This window comes from Sipha flava, unplaced genomic scaffold, assembly GCF_003268045.1.
Source record: "Sipha flava isolate LNK unplaced genomic scaffold, YSA_version1 225_pilon_pilon, whole genome shotgun sequence".
In the NCBI taxonomy this organism is placed as follows: domain Eukaryota; kingdom Metazoa; phylum Arthropoda; class Insecta; order Hemiptera; family Aphididae; genus Sipha; species Sipha flava.
In genome coordinates this window covers 771,549-793,824 of record NW_020272859.1, presented here as the reverse complement: position 1 = coordinate 793,824, position 22,276 = coordinate 771,549, and the positions used below count along the sequence as shown (strand labels likewise).

At 30.5% G+C, this 22,276-nt stretch overlaps 2 protein-coding genes across 2 annotated transcripts; both read right to left on the bottom strand.

Moving 5' to 3' along the window:
• Positions 1–1,431: 1,431 nt before the first annotated feature.
• Positions 1,432–12,592, bottom strand: LOC112683409. The gene is made up of 4 exons (XM_025554445.1): positions 11,997–12,592; positions 8,840–9,117; positions 4,390–4,894; positions 1,432–1,808 (listed from the first exon to the last, which is right to left on the bottom strand). The coding sequence occupies exons 1-4, from the start codon at positions 12,433–12,435 to the stop codon at positions 1,513–1,515; spliced, it is 1,518 nt and encodes a 505-aa protein (XP_025410230.1). The 5' UTR covers positions 12,436–12,592; the 3' UTR covers positions 1,432–1,512.
• A 7,135-nt stretch (positions 12,593–19,727) lies between these two features.
• On the bottom strand, positions 19,728–22,025 carry LOC112683385. The gene is made up of 2 exons (XM_025554409.1): positions 21,432–22,025; positions 19,728–20,124 (listed from the first exon to the last, which is right to left on the bottom strand). Exons 1-2 carry the CDS (start codon positions 21,904–21,906, stop codon positions 19,850–19,852), a joined length of 750 nt encoding a protein of 249 aa, XP_025410194.1. The 5' UTR covers positions 21,907–22,025; the 3' UTR covers positions 19,728–19,849.
• Between the last annotated feature and the right edge of the window lie 251 nt (positions 22,026–22,276).

The following is a 22,276-nucleotide window of genomic DNA, read 5'->3' as shown; positions in this document are numbered from 1 at the left end:
CGCCAAAGTGTATTATTAAATAAAAATAAAAATAAAAAAACAGTCAATTAGTGATAGTAAAAAATGTACTCGCATTTTACGTTGTTCTATCTCTCGGCTAAAATGTTTATTAGAAAACTAAAAATTTTCACCAAAATTATTTAGCGAAAGACATCTTCAACAGTTACTAAACATATTGTTAAAATTAAATGTTCACTGCGAATGCATTAATTAATAATTAACTCTACGAATGCAATGTTATAGTCTTAATTCGCGATTATATGTAATGTTTTATTAGAACGTATAGTATAGAATAAGTTATACGTTGTTATACATCCAGTGCGAGGTCCACGGCCGAGTGACCACTGTAAGCCATATCATAATTATTGTCTTTATCACATGTATATGCACTAGACCCAAGGGAAAAATAGCAATATAGTCTGTACGTGTTGTGTGGAATAACAACATTCGTCATTTGTTCATCATCATCTCCAGTCACAACTCTAAAATAAGAGATCTACTCGTATGTACTTAAAATATTGTTTGTTTTGACAAACTTAATTCATTATAATGAATAATCAAATGTAACATTATGATGCCTTTATTTTTATTTTTATTTATATAACGTCCCAAAGGGATTAATAGTGAAATACGACAATAAATTCATACTGAACTTTATATGTAATGATTAATCGTATTCATAAGCTTTTTTTTTTTTTTTACCTATAGTTTTCTCCCGAGACAATTAATTTATTACATGATTAACATTCAATGATATGATTTTCAAAGCCTGATTGTAATGAATAATATTTCTTACAACTTGCGTAGACAAATGTCTACCAATGTATATTTATTTACAAGAGTGTTTACGCTCAGATCCAATAAAGAAGGTAAATTCAATTTATGATTACTTATTTTTCCTTTAATTAGGATAATATTAAAAAAATCCTCCTATTAAAAAATATAACCAACTGAAAACTTTGAATTTTACAATATTTTAGGTTTTCCTGAGTATAATATGTACTTTAATTTTTACTTGTACTCAGCATAAGTATTCAAACCTCTTGTCATCTAAGTTAAAAAAAACACAATTATATTAGCATTTCGATTTGTTAATTTTTTAGTGTCAATATATTGTTCTAAGATGAATATTTCTAATTTACATAACAACACTGTCATTCGTGATACAATGTCATTTTTAAGTCGGTGAAAGTTAATAGGTGATATAAAGGTAAAAGAGCACTATTTTAGATAAAGTAATTTAATAACAATTAATACAATTTAAATATTTTAGATTTGTAAGCAATATTTTTTTTTCATATAAGTGTACAAATTAGTTAATATTATTACAAAAATAATAATAATAATAATAATAATAATAATAAATTAATAGTTTAAAATTAATTATGTAATTGTAATATTAATAACATTTAATTTAATTTTAAAGTTTATTCGAACAATAATTTAATGACAAGACGGTAGTCATTATATGACTTAAATAAATAAATAATAATATTTTCATTTAATGAAAGTTTATTGCTTTTGGCCCGAGTAAGCCATGTCGTGAGCTTCAAGTGACATGCTTCGTGCATAATGATGAGACACTGTCTCGGACTCGTGACCACTGTCTCCACTGCTTTGTTGTGACTGAAGGAGTTTCTTTAGTGCTATAATACCGGACAGGACCAGAGCAATTTTTGCGACTATTAGTGCTTTCATGGCGATCAAACCAATCATTTTCATCGCCATCGGTCCCATAACTGCAGCAGCCATCATACCAGCCATCATCATTGCTTGTTTCATGCCCTTGTCTTTCTTCTTACCACGACCTGCGAGATAGACAAATAATTTATAACGAGTACGGCTAAAGGTACATGGATTACACAAGTGAAATAATTATAACTGATATAATAGTACGTGCATTTGTATTGCATACGATTAATAAGTATGTTGTTTTAAAAATATAAAAGTTGAAATGACTATCTGTGATAAATGTTCACACGATATTAAATGGTGGGTTTTGGTAACAATAAAAACAATGTATACAAAATATGCAGTAGTAATAAAATTATTATTTGCTGTAATTTTTATGACAAAAGCAAAATAAAATAAAAAAATATTGTTTTTGAAGAAAAGAGTTCATTTCTTTGCACAAGAATTTATCATTTTTTGTATTTCCTACGTGGTGCAAATCGGTTTTCGTGTTAAGAAAGTAATAAAAAATTGCTGCTTTATTAATTTTTTATTTATCACGGATGCGATGTAATTAATGAAAACCGGTTACGGCTGTCAAATATTACTATAATTTATCACGAGTAATTCTCCAGGTACTAGAAAGTTTCAAGACTAGTTTCAGGGACTTACTCCGAAACTATATCCACTTGATGATCATTACATATACTAAGGGGACCCAATCCTATCATATATGATATTAATTACAAACAGTATATACATTTCTACTGGGATTTCTAAACATAGTCGTCTAAAGTGTGGATCGCTTTTCATTATTGATTTTTTTTTTTTTTTTTTTTTTTAATAAAATTGTAAAATAACCAGGGTATATTGTAGACGGCAAAGAAATTATTACTGGTATCGTAATCAATTTTATAACTATCCGGTGAGTGGTCAAAACAATTACATGGAGCATCAGGCATGATCAGTATTGTCGCGGTCGGTGGGTCCAGTTCACGCTCTCTGATACACATAACACGTATGTGAATTGAAACTTTGTAGAGCGATTCTTACGAAAAAATAATATCTAATCAGCTATAGGTATGAACAACGACTAATTAATGGATAACTAGTTTAATGCTAAATAAAATAAAAATAAAAATACGGTAAAGACCCTTGTTTAAATAAAGAGCTTCTAGGAATCCTACAGAAAGGATATTATATTACCATAAGTTAACTGGTCCAATAATATATTTTGTCTGTAGTATTAAAAAATACTTAAAACATTAGTCATATTTTTCTGGTAAAATATTGACGAAAAACCGATTTAAATATTGGAAACTATTATACTTCAATTTTTTTGTGACAAATCAAAAACATATCTTCGTATACACATTGTAATATTTACCAATAATTTTTAGTGACATAATAGAATTACCAATAAAACAATAATTATAATACTACGATTTTAGTTTACAGAAAAACAAAGAAATAACATTCGTTTTTTTATTCGTTTTACCGCAATACGTACGTGCCATAAATAAGTGTTCAAAAACGTACGTTAGTGTAAACAATGAGCTATATAACGTTAAATATATTACGCACTCAGATTTATACTTTTGGGACTCGAGGCAAACAATAATTGAAGGCCCATGCTTTGTATTAAAATTAGTTTATAGTATATTCAACGTGTCTTTAAGTATCTTCATTCAAATACTGATAACTCCTGTCATTAAGTTTCGAAGAAATATTTTAACAGTAGTTATTATTATTAATTATTATTAAAATCCAGTTTAGGATACTGAAAAATGTTGTAAGTTACATTAAAACGATCTAAAATGTTCTAAATATAAAATGTATAGTATATACCTATTTATAATTTGCAAATGTTTTATTACACTCCTTTTGCTACGGACATGTTTTTAGCAATTGATCGACGTCTTCAGAAATATTAAGAAGAACAATTTTTATTCGGAAATATCCTTGAAGTACAATTTTAGTAGTATCAGCTCGGCATGATCATTTATTGATAAAGATTCTTTTCGGAATATATACGTTGGCCATATTTTTATTTAATTACGGAACTTTAGCTGTATAACAACATTCTGCTTCAGTTTTTCTAACTAAATTTAAAAAATGCGCTGCACAAGGGACGCGAAAAATTAAACTATTTTGATCAATTATTTTATTTTAGAGGCCATTTATATTTTACATTTTTAAACGGTGACACATTGCTAATAATGGTAAAATTGTGTAGATACCAGTAATATTTCAAATATAAAATACATAAAAATATATACAACACAAAATTGTATGCTCCAGTAATTAATGGTTATTATGATTATTATTTATGAAATCTTAATGTAATGAAAAATTATTGCATACTACATAAATATTTTCGTAAGATATTTAAAAATTACCATGATTCTTTTTATTTAAATTTTTTTTTTTTTAAAAAATGTATTATTTGTTACAAATTTTGGAAGCCCTTCTTAAATCCGGCTCTGACGTACTAATATTTTAACGATTTCGATATAATGTTCCTAGGTGAATGACGAATACCAATACATTCGATTTAGTATTTATATTAAAATTATCTATCTAGTTTTCTCGGCCCAATCAGGTATTATATTGCATCGCGTTCTAATATTAAAAAAGAGCCTATATATTTGGTCGAATTGAAGGTCGAAGAAAAACTATAACTTTAAATTGCTATATCGTACAGAAGATGAACATTACCTTCTTCGCCAGCAGGTTCTTCTAGTACGATGCTCCTGGAGGACATGAGCCTGTCAATCCGGGAGGCCAGCATGTCGTCCAACATGGCATTCTTGTGGTCCGAATCCTTGGCCGCATCTAGAGCCGCACGGTCGGCCTTCTCTGCTTGCGAGTCGAACATCAGAGACTTGCCGGCGCGGGCCGATAACACCAGACCGTCGGCGACCGTCACGGTGGGCTTGCTAAGGGCTCGGTCCAGAGCTGTCAACGCTTTGGACTTGAGGCACACAGCGGCTGGTTCGGCCGATTCGTCGCCGGCCAAGCAGTCTTCCAACACCGACCACAGGACCGTACCCAGTCCTCCAGCCGTAGCGGCACCACCTCCATCTTCTGAGTGCTGCTGCAGCTGTAAGGGTATAGAAGACGCGAGACCGGAAATGGCGACGAGAACGAAGGCGCGTTGAAAATAAACTACTGACGAATACATGGCTGGTGCTGTTGAACGTGTGCTCGATCGGGTAAGTTCCTAACACCGTTGGTTGCTAACTTGACCGAATGTACGTGTGATAGTGATGTTTCCAGTCCGGCGTCCGACGATTTATATACGCGGACGTGGATGCGTGCGACCAGAAAACCGTGAAATTAATTGACCGTTTTCACTCGAGACTACGGTATTTCTTTGTCCCTGTGCCCCATACCTGTGCGCGCAAAAACCATGACCTCTTAGACGTGTTATATTGAATTGTATATATTACCACTGGCTAAGCCCGATGGTTGGGTTACGTTCTAGACGAAATGCATTTAAACATGTATTCCTATAGAAACCTCAAAACGTACAATATCTATCGGAGAAAACACAGTTTTTTTTTTTTTTTTTGGATACGTTCAATTATAATCGGTAGCATGAAAATCTTACGAGCTTCCAAATGAAATGTTCTATTTCCATTTATTAAACATTTCAGACGACGTATAAACATTTTATACTATTCATTATCAGAAGTTATAACATTTATATGTGTACGACGATTGATGTTAATAGAATATGTATAATAATATTTTATTATACTTGTTTCTAGCTGAATTAATAGTATGGGATATATTTTATCTGTTTTAGATTTGGACAGTAAAAATGTTAATTAATGTAAATAAAATTCTAGGTCGAAAAAAGGCACAATCACAATGTATTCTAATGACTTTTATCTTAAGTTGATATGTCTATACGTCATTTAAATAATATACCTAAATCGCTATTTAAAATCAATATACTAAACTAAATAAAAATTTCGTTGGAAGATGACTAAAAATTAAAAAAATTTAGATATTTAGCCCAGAGGTCAAAACTTTTTAGACACATAAAAATACGATTTTCAAAAATAATTTCTTAATGTGTCTACACACATAGTTATAAGTGAATTCCATCGAAATTTCATATGAATCGATATTGTTTTTTTGGCTATAGGCTGATCAGTGAACTAATGAATGATATTTTAATTATATAAAATCGATAAGAGAGTACTCTGCATAAATATTATTTGAAGGTCATAAAACAAAAATAATAATTTTAATAATAGATATAAAAAAATAAAATAAAAATAAAAATAGTCTAGTCTTTTCCCCTTGAAAAATCCTGTTTACTTCAGGCATGCCATAGATTTTCTACCGTAAAATAATATAGTATTATTGTTTTTCAGTTCGAATGATTGTATACATATATTACAACCATTTGTTTAATTACAAGAATAATTCTACACTAAAATTAAAATGATTTATTTCAATTGTTCTATTTCATTTAATTACAATTATTTTATGCTTTTTATGTTTATAGCCATTTTAATAATATCTTGAACAGTTTTAAAAAAAAATTTTTTCTCTTTTCCCTTACTGATTCATCAGTAATTTTATCAATTTTAAAATACATTTAAACAAACAGATATGTGACATTTTTATGTGATAATTGTTTTTTATTTTTATATACTTACTACTTGAGCATAAAAAATAAATATAAAAAATACGTAAGCAGTGATACATGGTATACTCAAATGAACTAATTTGTAATCATAAATAAAACGGCTCATTTATTGAAGTTTGCTTTTAGTATAAATTAGTTTAAGAACCAAAAAGGATGCATCCCAATACCAAAGTGTGTTCCGATTTTAAACAAAGGTAAAAACAAACTGGTATAAATAATTTAGCAATTTCTTATTATTTCAAGCATATTATGTTATTTATTTACTAAATATTTTAACAAGAAGAAAAGAAACATGGATGATTTAGTATAAATAATATTTTATTAAAAGAAAACAAAAATTTATATATTGCTCACTATATTTATTTGCTTTCAATTGAAATAACATTTGTGATGTAAGTAAATTTATATTACTTTATAACACTTATAATATTATACACAACTATTGATAATTGAAAAAAAAGAAAAATATTGGGTTTTGAATTAATTAATTAATAAACTAATGCCATTAGTAAGTAACTGGTACAAATGTGTATTTTACAAATACATTCAATACAGGCAATTATAAGGCATTGGATTAAAATCTATAACTATCGAAGAATCAAATTAATATATTTTGGTTAATATCTACTTTATATGGTATTAATGAGCAGAGTATTTCAATGGAAAACTGTCGATTCCGCCAGTATTGACTTCACCAGTAAAGGTCATCTAAAAAAAACCTATCTACTCCGTTCCAATTTTAGTATATCTACTGTTGAAGCAAGTATTCAATTACAATACAATTACAGAAGATTCTCATCGTCTCAAACATCAAAAGAAACAAAAAAAATGTTCAATAAACAATACATTTATATAAATGTTGGTAAAATTGGAAAATAATATTAGCTAGGGTAAATATCCAAGTTGTTTTTAAAATAGTAAGTCTAACAAAAGTTAACCCTACAAATGTAATTTACTCATAGTTTATGACATGGAATTTTCAAACCACAAAATGCAAATCATGTGTTTTACCGAGAAAATTTTTCTGTGTATCATAAAATTAAAATTAGAAAACATTTAATATTTATTTATTTATTTATTCATTGTGATCTATAGGGTCTAATTTCCTATACATATAAAATATACTACTTGAATTTTTGATTTAGATTATTATACCAATTTTCGATGTCAGAAAATAAAATAATCCTTATGACGTAGTAGAATCTAAAATACGAGTATATCAAATCTAAATAAGGTAAGTCGTAATTTAGAACACTTATGTCAACTCATTATTATTATTCAGCTCACTAATATACTCGTATACTTGCAACATTACACTCTAGATCAGTGATCGCCAACTGATAGTCCGCGATAAAATGTTGAACTTCATTTGAAATTCTATAAATCTATGTTTTTCCGATCGACGATCATAGAAATATGATAATCGATACCAATATTATATAATAATGTAATAATTATTAACGCAATGGAAAAAACCATTAAGAAAAAAAAATCATTTACTATTATTTTATAAATGTATTTTTATTATTAATAGAAGAATTATCAGCCGAAAGCATTGATAAAAAAAAAGCTGTAAATTAAAAATCTCTGAATAAAAACCTAAGACCTTGTAATAATAAATACTATAAACACTAACTCTATAGAGGTCCATATATTTAGAGCTATAGATATACTGGTCCGTGAGACTTAATAGGGTGGCAACCACTGCACTGGATCGATATGAATAGTCTTATAGCCTTTTCGAATCTTTAATTATTTATTTAATTTAAGAAACTATAATATTAATTTTTCTCAATAACTTATTATTAAACTACTCAACTATTAAAACTTACCTTTGTTAGTGCAAGATTATTCTAATTAATTACACTTTGATTGCTTCAAAACATTATCTATATATTTTTAAACTGTTCAAACTTAAATTAAAAAACCTATGTTAAATATAATTTGTAATTTATAATCGCCAACTACGTGGATATTTTAATGGAAACACAAAAAAAAGCGTCAAACAAGAACATATTGAAGAAATTAATTGTAAGCATACAAGTATATTATTTAAATAATGCATGAAAATAAATATTAATACAATGGTTAACTACATATATGATACTTATAGATATTAAATAACAATTTTTGTAAATGATTTGAACGGGAAATAAATATAACTTTAGATATATTATGAAACCATAAATGAGTTAATTCATGTTAAAAATTCTATATAAATAAATGATAACCATTGGAAGAACATCAAATGTAAAATTTTGATCAGTTGTGTACAAAAATAATAATAATTTATATTAATCAAAATACATGCAGTTATTTTATAAGTGATAAAAAAAATAATAAAAAAATAGACATCATAAATAATTACTCATAGATTGAACAATCCGTTGTTGACTCGTAAACAAATTGTTCGACAATGACGAAAATGACTTATAATTACAATTACAAATTATAATAAATTAAATACAGCTACGATTTTGGAGGTAGTAGCATAAACGTTTATTGCTTTTGACTTGAGTACGCCATGTCGTGAGCATCAAGTTTCATACTGCGGCCCCAGTGTTCATGAGACTCGGATTCTTTACCACCGCCTTTTTGTGGTTGGAAAAGTTTCTTGAGCGCTATGATACCCGACAAAAGCAGAGCGATTTTGCTGAGCAGCAAAGCTTTAACGCTCAACAACATGATCAATTTTATCATCATCGGACCCATGACCGCAGCCGCTGCCATACCAGCCATCATCATAGCTTGTTGCATACCTTTATCTTTCTTCTTACGGCCTAAAACAAAAATAATTATGGTTATTAGTAAAAACTTTTGTAACATATAGATGAAATAATGCCTAAGCATTTTGTTTACTCTATTCTATTACACAATACAACCATTGTTCACTAGTATTGTTCGTCAGTTTCACTAACATCTTGTAATTTATAAATCGAATGGAATAAAATTTATTCAATTTTGAACTTAGGATTCTATTTAACCTATTACCAAACTAATTATAATTATAAAGATTACAACAGAAAAAGTTCCGTATAGCTCGAAGATAAATGTTCGAAAAATAGTAGACTAAAACTTGCGTTCTCTTTGAACCTCAATTGTAACTCCACCAAAGGTCATAATTATGATTTAGACTCCAGTCTAAAAATAAATTAACAAGACACGCCCAATTTCCAACTAAATAATGAAATTATAATTAGGTACGCCATTTAAACGTGAGTTACGGTACGATAGATTTAAAAACCAAAGTATAATTTTTAGTATACGATGAGTGTGTAATTAATATCTAATTTAACTAGGTACATGATTAGCGAAAATATTACTTCTCTTCCTAGCTACTGAGCATTACTAATCATCGCTTAAATATCATCCACGCATTAGATGAATTTTGCCTCAAAATAATGTTATATATTATGATTTTTCACGTTAAATCATTATTCTTTGATAAAACTGTTAAATAATAAACATCCCTGTACTTCTACAAATAATCTGCATTTTTTCATTGATAAATCTACACTCCTATACTTTAATATATAATGTAGTTTATTGGTCTTACGTTACAATAGTTTGATCGCAAAAGTTACAATAGTAATAAATCACAAACATCAAAAATTATAACGTAAAACCTTACACTAATATTGCGGCAATCGAGTCTAATTATGTGTTATCACAGATCACTTTCAGATGAAACGGTCTTAAATAGTATTACACGTTAGGCGCGATTACACTGTTTTATATAATAAACTAAAGTCGTGATTTTTTATCGTTTCATACACGATATAAAATATATACGAGTATAAAAAACAAAATGTCCATTTGAAATTTTAATACAATTTTTAAACACTTTCTCATACATTAATATAATACACATGAACAGATATTAATGTATAAAATACTAAAGTACTTGTATATTTGTACAATAAAGTATACGTAAAGTTATTATTTTTTTTTTGTATACCATTTTGTCAATTAATTTTAAATAACACCCCCCTTTTAAAATCCTTTTAAAATACCTAGCTACGCGCCTGTTACACGTATGATACGGTTTTGGTTGGTCGCGCTCCTTAGGTCCGAATTCAACACGTGAACATGTATACATATAATATGATATGTAAATATAAAAGATAAGTGATGAAAATTCTACAGAAAACTATTTTATTATAAATGTGGAGATCACAAATAAGTTTAAAAAAATTAATTTTCCGCTCATCAAAGATTTCATTAAATCAAATATCGTACATTTTCCCTGTCGTAGTCATCCAAATTGAGAACTAAGCATTAGTACGTATAAATTGAAATATGATATCAAAAATACTGTCAACATCTAAATATATATATTATGTACAGTCGATTTTGAGTTCATTTCGAGTATCAATTTCTATCGAGATATCACGCATTTTTATAAAATAGATTTTGTGAATAATTTTTAAGAAGCAAACATCATGCCTTCTTTATTATATTAACATTTTTTCCTACTTATATAAAATCAAAAACTTAATAAAGTATTTGAAGAAAAATATATTCATTGTATAATGGAATACATTTTTAAATTGTTTCACAAATCAACAGAATCATTCTAATGCGTACACAAAAAAATATTTTAATAGAGATTTTAGGTTTTACATTTTTATAATTATATATTCTACTCGTATTTACCACTTTTATTAAATATAAAAATATTTAAAAATTTCCCTACATTTCGGCAGGGGTTTGAACCCCTAAATCCTCCCGTTGTGTACGCGCTTGGAATCATCAAACCTATAATTTATCATATACTTCGTATTATTATCACTTTTTTAGTTGTAATTTGTGATTCTTGAATCATACATTATCGTATACAAAAACATCAATAATTTACTAAATTAACGATTATGTTACATATTGGTTTTTGGTACCATTACTCATTAAGATAAAAGAAATGCAGATGAATGATATAGTCATTTTTAATCCTACGATTTTCTATTAAATCTTTATATTGCTTTATTTCGGTAAATTGTTCAAGAAATATTTTTTTTCGTTTAAAGAACTGAAAAGCACAAGAATACGAACTTTCTTTTTATATCTAGTGACGATTATAAAAAAAAAATTAATAAATAAATAAATAAATACTTTTCGCGCACATACAAGAACGGAGTGAAAAAATGTTTTTAAATCGTATTGAAAAGATCATTCGATAGCTACGAGAAAGAAAAAAAAATTTCAAACTCAGCATTAAAACACCGATCATTATTACCGGAACTGGCTCTCTGAATAAATCCCGTACCGCATGATAATAATGATCTTTCGGCGCGAAAAGAAACATCTAAGCTAATCACTCGACTGTTCACTCCGAGACCGTAGTATACGTGCCACGGTATAATTATATATTCTAACGTATATAGGTCCGTGTGAACAGTGTGCATAACCAACCTACGGCACGTCAACGAACCGAGTCCCGAGCAGTACACGTGAAATGTACATACGGATGTCAAGGGATCTGCAGAAGAACGGTTAACTCTAGTAAATCTCTCTAGCACCAAGACCTAGCCCTAGAAACGATCACGGCTGCGGTTCTCAAAACGAATTATCGCAGACCGATCATTTCGCACACGATTTTTCACAAAGTTTTAATAATATTAATGATCGTCAACGATAGTTACTGAGCGCAGTTGATGCTCACCTTCCTGATCGGTCGGTCCGTCCAGTACGATGCTTCTGGAGGACATGAGCCTTTCCATTCGGACGGCCAGCATGTCGTCCAACATAGCGCTCTTGCGGTCTGAATCCTTGACGGCGGCCAACGCTTCACGGTCGGCCTTCTCCGCCTGCGGGTCGATCGTCAGGGACTTTCCGGCACGGGCCGACAGCACCAGACCGTCGGCGACCGTCACGGTGGGCTTGCTGAGAGCTCGGTCCAGGGCGGTCAGCGCTTTAGACTTGAGGCACACCACGGCCGTCTCGTCGCCACCGTCACCGAAACAATCGTCCAGCACCGTCCACAGAACCGTGCCGAGCCCTCCAACCGCGATGTCTTCCCGCTGCTGCTGCACGGCGGACGCAGCACCACCGAAAACGGCGGCCAGGCCGAAGACGCGGACCAAAGACGTTGCTGAACACATGGTTGTTGATACTGCGAACTCGGATCTCCTGTTACCGTGGTAGTGCACACGGCTGCCGGTGAACGCGATGTTACGCAGGTATGTGGCGTTGGACCGTGAGTGTAGACTCGACCGTCATCGGCGTGAATGTGATGTTCTCGACCAGTCGCCGGTCGCTTATATACACGCGTGCCGCCGCTGCGTGACCGGAGCACTGCGGACGTTTGATGGGCGTCTTCCGGCGCCGCGACCGTCTTTAGCGACACATCTGTGCCCTTAGCACGCATACATGGACCACCTTTTGATCGACCGCGCGAAAATATAGACCGTAAAACGAATACGGAATAATGATTTTCGGAAAGCTATGCGGTCCGAGAATTATACGCCGTTCATGGTACAACTGAAAATATTTTACTTTTTCTTTTTTTTACATTTATTTAATTTGTTCATCGAAAAAAATCTACGGTCTAGTGTACAAATAAAAAATACTTGAAGTATTTTACACTACGGTCACTTACAAATTATTTACCGAGTTTTCAGTTTTTAAAGATAAAATTGTCTTTGTTATAAATTTAGAATTTATATCTATCTCATAGGAAGTCACAAAAATAATTTTATGTATAATAATAAACTGCAGTGTTGCTATTTCTTAAGCTCTTATCGAAAAAAAGGCCTTACGCAATGGCTGACCACTGATTTATACAACAATAATAATTATAATAATACTAAAATAAATTAATTAATTAAATTCTCAACATAGGTATTAGTTTATTTTTATTCGGTGATTATTAGTTTGTTATGATTTAATCTTTATAAACATAGCGTTGTTTCGGTTTTCGGTATTTCGTAACATAATAAAATTATAATGGATTTTAAATATTACTAAAATCCATCTCTAATATTCGAAACTTAACATCTTAAGCTATAAAATACAATAATATTATATATTTATGAAAATATATAATTCCGAATTTCAATTTTCACTATACATCCGCTATTCCTTTCTACTCATGCTTTTAATAATATCCATAATGAAACGTACACTATTCGAAGAGTATTTTATTTTTCTTGAAATCCTTTCAGTAGTATCCTGTCAAATTAAGAACAACTAATAACCACTTGGTTTAATAGCTTAAATTCCAAACGTAAAAACACGTATTATTTTGGTCGAGTGATTTTAATTTTTTTTTTTTTTTTTGTTACGCGTGAAACTTAATTCTAAATGAAAATTTAAAACTCTAAACAAAATCTTTTTTTCCAAAAAATAAACAAAACTTTTACATCTGTAAAATTGTAATCGTATTTTTCAAAAAAACGATACCATTAGTATTAATTCCCAGAATTGGTAAAAATAGTTTAAAATGTATTAACAACTTTTTCATAGTCTTAATAATAAATAAAAAGAAAATCTTAAGACAGATACTACATAAAATAACTAAGTCTTTGTAGATGATGTTGAAATTTTAAAGGAATTAGAAAAAAGTTTTAAGTACTGATGTAATTTCAAGTCCTGTTTCATAAAAGTTATTCTTACCTAAAATAATTTTCTACCTAGGAAAAATTTTCAAAATATTAAATAAAATCAATTTATTAGTTGTTCAAGTTTTTTCATTTATATCAACTTAGATCATAAAATTGTTTTAATTAGTGATTATTTTATTGCTGTTGTTAGAGCATTTTCTGAATCACTATCTTTCTAATTATGATTTCAAACGTACATTTTTAAAATTAAAAATGTAATTAATTACAATACAAAACAATTATAACTAATATAACTAAAATAATTCGGCATGCAGTATTAATTAGTTTCATTTTAAATTTATCATATTCTATAAATTAAAAAAATTTATGTAGAATGAATAAAATTAATTTTATAAATTATTAAATAGTCACACATTTTTTTAATAATATAGACCTAATTTCTCTGAAAGATAAAAACAAAATTTTAAACTTATACAAAATTATGTAATAATGAATCTATTCATAAATTTATATGTATAATTTTATAATAAAATATTATTTTTGATTAATTCATTTATAAATATTATTTAATGTTTAGACTTGAGAATGATCAAATATAGTAGAATTTTTACTTTTACGATTTTAAATGATATTTTAATTAATAGTTTTAAAAGTAAAAAAAGAAATAAAAATTTAATAAAAATCTATGATCACAATTAATAGAAAGAAAACAAAAAATATTAATTTGAAAACTTTTAAAACGTATAAAATTTAATTCAGTATTATATAAATATAATAAATATATAAGTTAAATTTAATAAAGTAATGTACTGAAAAACAAATCAACAGTAAAAATAGAAAATATTTATGAAAAATTGAATTTGAGATATCATCTTAGTATACTTATCTCTGAGAAAATTGTTTTGTTAAAATATGATAATTGAAGACCACGAGTTCATAAATAGTTCGATAGTCACTTAAAATGTCTACGAAGGTGTAAATTATTAAGGTAACAATGAAACAGTCTAGTGAAACTGTTAATAGAAAATATGAGAAGTAGAAAAATGAAATTATCTAATACAACCTACATTTATAATAATTATATATCATTATTAATGAATCACATAGTCCTAGACTTGGTGCTGAGATGCACATTTCAATTTGAAATCAACCAGACTTTGTAATGGTCGAGTAATAAAATAACATTATTTTTTAATTAAAATGCTTTCATCCTCGATTTTATCAACACTTTATTAGAAATGTTTAAAAAAAGATAAACTTCAATGTATAACTCGTCTCAGCGTGATCTATTTAAATTAAAAAAGTTTTATGTTTAAATTTTTATAAATCAATTTGATCACTTATTGATATGTTATTGATTGTTGATGTAGTTTTTATCGATTTTGAAAACAAAATGTGTTTAAAAAACTGAAGATTACTTTTCATTTCCCAATGCATTTCTTTAAATGGATTAGAGACGTACTATGTTTTAGCATAATTCTTATATAAAGTACCTATAAACCAAATTTAGTATATCCTTAAATTAAACATTGTTTAATGTTTTTCTATTTTCCTTACTCTATCAAAACAATTTTTATTTTAATTTAATATTTTTTTTGTTTTCTAGGTCTTCGTTTTTTACCAATGTATTATGTTGACCAACAATCTTTAATACCATTTGTAAATGTACAGAGTTTCAATACAAACATTGATTTTTTTTCAACTTCTTATGGTAAGATATAAATATTAATGTAATATAAGAACGTAAAATAAATAATTCATAAGACTGGATAGAAATTAAACAAAACATACATTAAGTGAAACTGACATAAAATGTACATCAGAAGAGTGGAAAGTCATAAAAATAAATATTAATTAAGATATGTTATATTTTTAAAATTAGTCAAACATTTTAACTATATAATAATAATAGTATACTATTATTACTATAGTAATAATATAATACATTTATTGACCAATAAGTAATTACAACCAGTGGCGTATTTAGGAATTTCAGGATAGAGGCAACACATATTTTCCCCCACTAAAAAGAAAATGTTGTTACCTACTAATTATTATTATTTATTAAAACTTCTATTGATTGCTAGATATAAAATATAAATACAAAATTAAAATATTTTTCTTCCTTGATTCAGAACCAGCAAAATCATTAATTATTTATTCAAAATCCAATGAAGTGGTTATTTCAGCTGCAGTTATTAATACTGGTAAAGCCGAGCAGCGGTTTTTAGCCATTGTAGACCGTCAGTAGCTTTTATTATTTTTAATGTGGAAAAAGAATGCTCTACAGTACAATTTGTAGATTGTGTACACAACAAAATACGTAAAGCTACTTCAACATAGGGATGAACACTAATAAAATTATGTTCTCTTATGAACCGTAACATCTGTATTGTTGTAAACTAAACTTTAATGTTTTTTATATAGCTTTGAAATTGTACACACTCATTTACATAACATGTTGCCAAATCATTTGGGTAAGTTGTGACGGTGTGTAAAGTATGAAATAAAAATTGCCCGCTCTCCTAAATCTTTAAAAATTTTCCGCTCGGGGCAACGGGAACCATAGCCCCTACCTAAATACGCCCCCGATTACAACAATAATGTACAATTACATAATACATTAGTAAAATCAATTTTGAATTATGGATCAATTAAATGGAGTTCATACATCAAATTGGTTATTTAAAGCATTTAACGAGTTAAAAATCAATTCTTAAAATGTAGCATTTAAACTTAATATTCCCATAGAAAACCATGACTACAATCTAACTAGATCAGTTTTGAATATTCACACCTTATTATTACGTCATGAATTATCGGATATAACTTTTATATACAAATCAATTAATGTTCACATATATTCTCCTTCTCTTTTAAACTTCGTTCTCATTAATATCCCATCTTATAGTAGCCGTTCTATTCCGCTTTTTTATATTCCATCTTTCAGCACAAACTATCTCACTAACTTCCTATTTTCTAAAGCCTTATCTCTATGCAACAAGTATCCTAACAATAAATTTTTCTTTTCGATTTTATTTAAGATTTTCAATTCTTATTATATCTAAATCATCAATGTTTAATTTAATTTATTTCATTGATAAATTATATGATAAATTAAGTTTATTTACATTGTGTTTTATTTTTATTTATATATACTCGTATATAATAATAAACGTATATTTTATACATATTTGTTATTACTATAATATTTACATACGATTGTTAATATTTGACATAGTGCACATTAACTTGTACCATTGGGCCTTGTCCGATTTTATTCACTTATATATGAATTGAATAAATATTATTTGTATTATTATTATTAATGCTATAATACGGAATACAATTAAATAGCTCATCTGATCACTGAATAAAATATCTTATGGGTGATGATAAAGTACTAATAAAAACTATATAAATATTTGTAAATAAATTATTTCCCAATTTTTTAAACTGAAGTACAATGACGAATCCTGTTTTACAAAAAGGAAAATTCCAAAATGATTTCGATTTATTACCATATAAATTCCTTTTTACTTCATAAAGACTTAGGTTTGTCTCAAAAGAGTGTGGTTAAAAATTTACTGGTGTTAGTTATAAGTTATAATTTAATGTAAATTATAAAACTTATATAAAAATCGTTTATTTGATGTAAATTAAATTATAATAAAATGAAATAAAATTTTAATGATAAAAAATATAAAAATATAAAAATGTATATATAAAATATATAAACGTCAAAATTGTTATAGATTATAATACAATTACTATACAATGTAATTGGACACGCCACGTATTTAACAATAAATAAATAAATAATTTAAACTTATATGTACCTATTTAAATCACTTAATACTGTATATATTGATCATTAGCCGTCAACAGAACACACGCTATTCATTAGATATAAATACCTAATACACGCAAGCAATGGGTGATTTCGATGCTCGCCAAGTTCACAGTTATGTGAGATTGAATTTATAAATTCTAATATTTATAAATACAAATCTATAGATTTAGAATGTCGATTTTTAAGGTATTTCATTTTTTCAATTTTTTTGTCAACTATATGATCCGTTAAGGAATTTATATATTTGTGAATCCTTTTTCAGTGGGAGCCGTTTGGAAATAAGCAAATAATGGATGGGAGCCGTTTAGGATGCACCGGTAATTATCACTTCATCGAGATAAGTATTTATTAGTATTATTAATTAATTATTATTCAATAAAATTAATTTAAAAAAATATACAATATCACAAACTCAAGTTCAAAACTTTGATCTTACAATCGGATCATACAAATAGTATTGCCTTGCCACTTGTAATATCACCTTATGAACAAGCGTTCACATAAAAATAACAATAGTTCGTGCTGTTCGAGGTGACATTAAAACCTTACATGGCACTGGGTATATGTCACGATTAACAGCATCATAATACTATCTACGCGTTTACGTATCACGCCTCATTTATTCCACGACATCGACGTCTCACGAAATGAACTTCCTGTTCACCAACCTCATTCAAATCCTTGTTGTCAAGTTCTCTTTCGTGAAATGCACGAACAGAAATATTTATACTTTCTTATAATATATGTACAATACATATAAGCTACCCATGTATACGTTGATAAAATACTTGAATCATTCTCGCACAACATGATTCGTACATCATATTTACTTGCGAACGACATGAACATGCAAATGGTGTAATGCAAAACTAAGTAAAAATCTAAAAATGCTGCAGTACGAAATGTATTTCACAAGGACTAGTACTTGGTTAATTAAATAGTTATTAATTTGATTTCAAGTGATTTTAACTCGTATAAAACTATACCAACATTCCAAAATATGTTAAAATTAATACTAATATTTATGTTCAATGTGAATAAAATTATGTTGTTTAATTAAACGTTTTTTCTTCGATACGCGAGTTAGATGTTAAAATGATAACCACGGCTTATTAGAACTGCACGGTCGCCGCCTACGCCGTCACGGCAAGCAGATTCTAAGACCTACATTATGAGTTGTTACCAGCTTATGATATATTACCTAGGCTCGTTGGATTAACGTTATTATACTATTTACGTTTTTTTTTTTTTTTAATCGCGTCGTGTGTACAACAAATGCAATTTACTAGATTTTAATTGGTATCGCCGTGTACATTTACCATACATGCATTCTCACTGATATTATACCTAGATTCGTTTGGAAGTACGGGTGTTCAGTGAAAGGTATAATGCATATTTATAATGAAAATAAGTGTTTGTATCACGAAAAATTATATGTGAACATTAATTTAGAGGAAATTTCTATTTCATAAAAATGCACGTGACTTAAATATTTATTTAAATCAAACAATACGTGTATATGTTTTCTTGCGACAAAACAAAGTACCAGAAATTTCTTCTTTCGGATATCATACGAATCATAGTCATATGTTTTTTGAAGTATATAATTGCCTCTCATAACAGGTAAAGAACAAAGGTAAGAGTACAACAACTTGATTTGTATGCGGTAAAGATAAGAGCGGATACAATTTTTATCGTCCACTACAATTGATTACCTGCTTACGAGAAAAATAATATGTGAGAAATAAATTATTTAAAGAACAAAAGTATTATGTTCAAAAAATAATTGTTAGTTAACTTTTCTGCACATCACAAGACTGAGTAAAACTAAGCATTAAGCGTTTATAAATCCATGTACAATATATCATAATATGTATGAACAATAATTTATTTTTAAAACAAAATTGTATTTCTACAATTAATATAATCATAAAAATAAAATAAATAAAATGATTATTTGTAATATAAGATAAAAAATACAAACAATCATTGTATATTAATTATGCTAGAGGTTTTGAAATGTCGTCAGTTCATATCGCACGACGAAACCAAGCTGAATTTTAGTTAAAAAAATAAATAATAAATACAATCCAATCATGTTTATTGCCTCTGACCCGAGTACGCCATGTCGTGGGCGTCGAGTTGCAAGCTACGGCCGTAATGATGGGACTCAGATTCATGACCGCTTTGTTGCGGTTGAAGTAGTTTCTTGAGCGCAATAATACCGGACAGGACTAGAGCGATTTTGCTCAACAAAAGGGCTTTGCCGGCCATCAACATGATGATTTTCAACGCCATCGGACCCATCACCGCAGCGGCCATCATACCGGCCATCATCATGGCTTGTTGCATGGCTTTGTCCTTCTTCTTGCGACCTGCAAGTCGAACGAACGACGCGTTATTAACATCATATTATTTACACTTACACAAATGGTCAATACAAAAAAGTTTTTGCACGCGCACTGAGAATTGTTTGTCCCTTATTTCCAACGGGAAGTGTTTTTTTTTTTTCTTGTGTACGAAAGGTGCTGTATTCGGGTACATATTACGGATGATTGGTGTGTATGGAGATCAGTAAACGAGACATTATTATGCAACGCCGTAAATTATCACCAGGTCTCTCGGCTCTTGGTAATCCAAACGTTTGAAAAAAAAATTGAAGAATAATAATATCGAAACACTATTATTTCGCACGATCGTCGTGTGTTAGGGGCAGCGCGAACGGAGGAGACTTGAAGCCGCAACGATTAAATGACACAACTAGTACAAACAAACACACACACACACACACACACACACACACATACACTTGTCAAACCGTGTGCTGAAATGCGCAAAAAAGTGTTTACACGTTGCACCAAACCATGGTGGCCATCGTCTGCGTGTGGGCGCAGTTGACAATGGTAATCGCAGACGTTGCGGCGGCGCCTGCCAGCGGTCGCGGTCCATCGATGCGTCACGCACCCGTTATTCTGCGCACGACACGGGTATAACCGCACGATAGCGTGGATTCCGACGAGAATTTTTTTTTCCATAAATATATAATATGTGTTGTATGATTTAATGTCATCAACTAAACTGCGACGAAAACGCAGAAACAGGTGATTCGATTAATGGTTCGGTAAAAGGATATGGCCGAGTTCGCAAGTGCCACATGGCATACGTCTGCCAATGAAATCCTACGACCGTGTAAACAACAATATTTCTCGCGGACCTAGTCTCGAATAGATTTGATCAACTCGACGAATAAGCTTATAGATCGTACCAAGCACTGTAAAAAAAAATTACTGGAAACTACGGATACCGATACGACCGAAACATTGCGAATCATTATTAAAGTATGTTAACGAGAAACGCACAACACACAATGTACAAATATCATCGATGGTGGATCCGTAGACATAATCGTGTTTCGATCAATTGTCATTTAACGATTAGATTATCTTTTAACTTATTTTCAAACGAAATTTGGAGATGTATGAATTCAATAAGTACGTTTATGTAGTAGGTGCGGTGAAATAATATTTTGTTAATAACTTTTAATTTATTGCGGTAAAAATTATTTTAAAGAAAGTTTCTCTCTTGTTTTGTATTACGGTATGTTAATTTCTGAAAACCTATAGAGCTTATTCAAAGCCACAAAAAATAGCCCATTTAGTAAATATTTTAAAACGGTACTCACCTTCTTGGCCAACGGCGCCGTCCAACACGATGGTCCTGGAAGACATGAGTGTTTCCATTCGGGTAGCCAGCATGTCGTCCAACATGGCGCTCTTACGATTCGAATCCTTGACGGCGTCCAGAGCTGCGCGATCGGCCTTCTCCGCATGCGGATCGATCGTCAGGGACTTGCCAGCCCGGGCGGCCAGTACCAGCCCGTCGGCGATAACCAAGGTCGGTTTGCTAAGGGCCCGGTCCAGGGCGGTCATCGCTCTGTACTTGAGGCACACCGCGGTCGGTTCGTCCAAGTCGTCGCCGCCCAAACAGTCTTCCAGCACCGACCACAGAACCGTGGCAAACCCTCCGCCGACAGCGGTATCAACGCTGCCTCCACCGCCATCCTCTCGCTGCTGCACGGGCACGGAAGATGCGAGACCGACTAGAGCGAAGGCGAACGTGCAAACCAGCGACTTCATTGCGACTGTGTGTGGTGACATGGCACGTGCGAGCTGGTTGGACTTCGGGTTGCCTGGGGTTCGGTATTTGCGTATGAGTGATGCGTGTGTTGTTTACTTTACCGACTGCGACGTGGATCTGGTGACTGCGATCGGATCGCCTTAAGTATATAAGCGCGTACCGTGTCCGGGCACGTGCGCAACCGGAACGACGTGAAAACAACAGTCCCTGCGCGACGACGGCGGCGGGAAATGTGGTCGGCGACAACTGGTGACGCTATGATGGGGTGGGGTCGGGGTGGGGGGGACGCACGACGTGTGACCAACTGACACAGTAATAAACGCGAGTGAAACCGTTTTTCGCCGACCGCGGCGATAAGCTCAACCCCCTTAACCGGCGCGCAACCGTCCC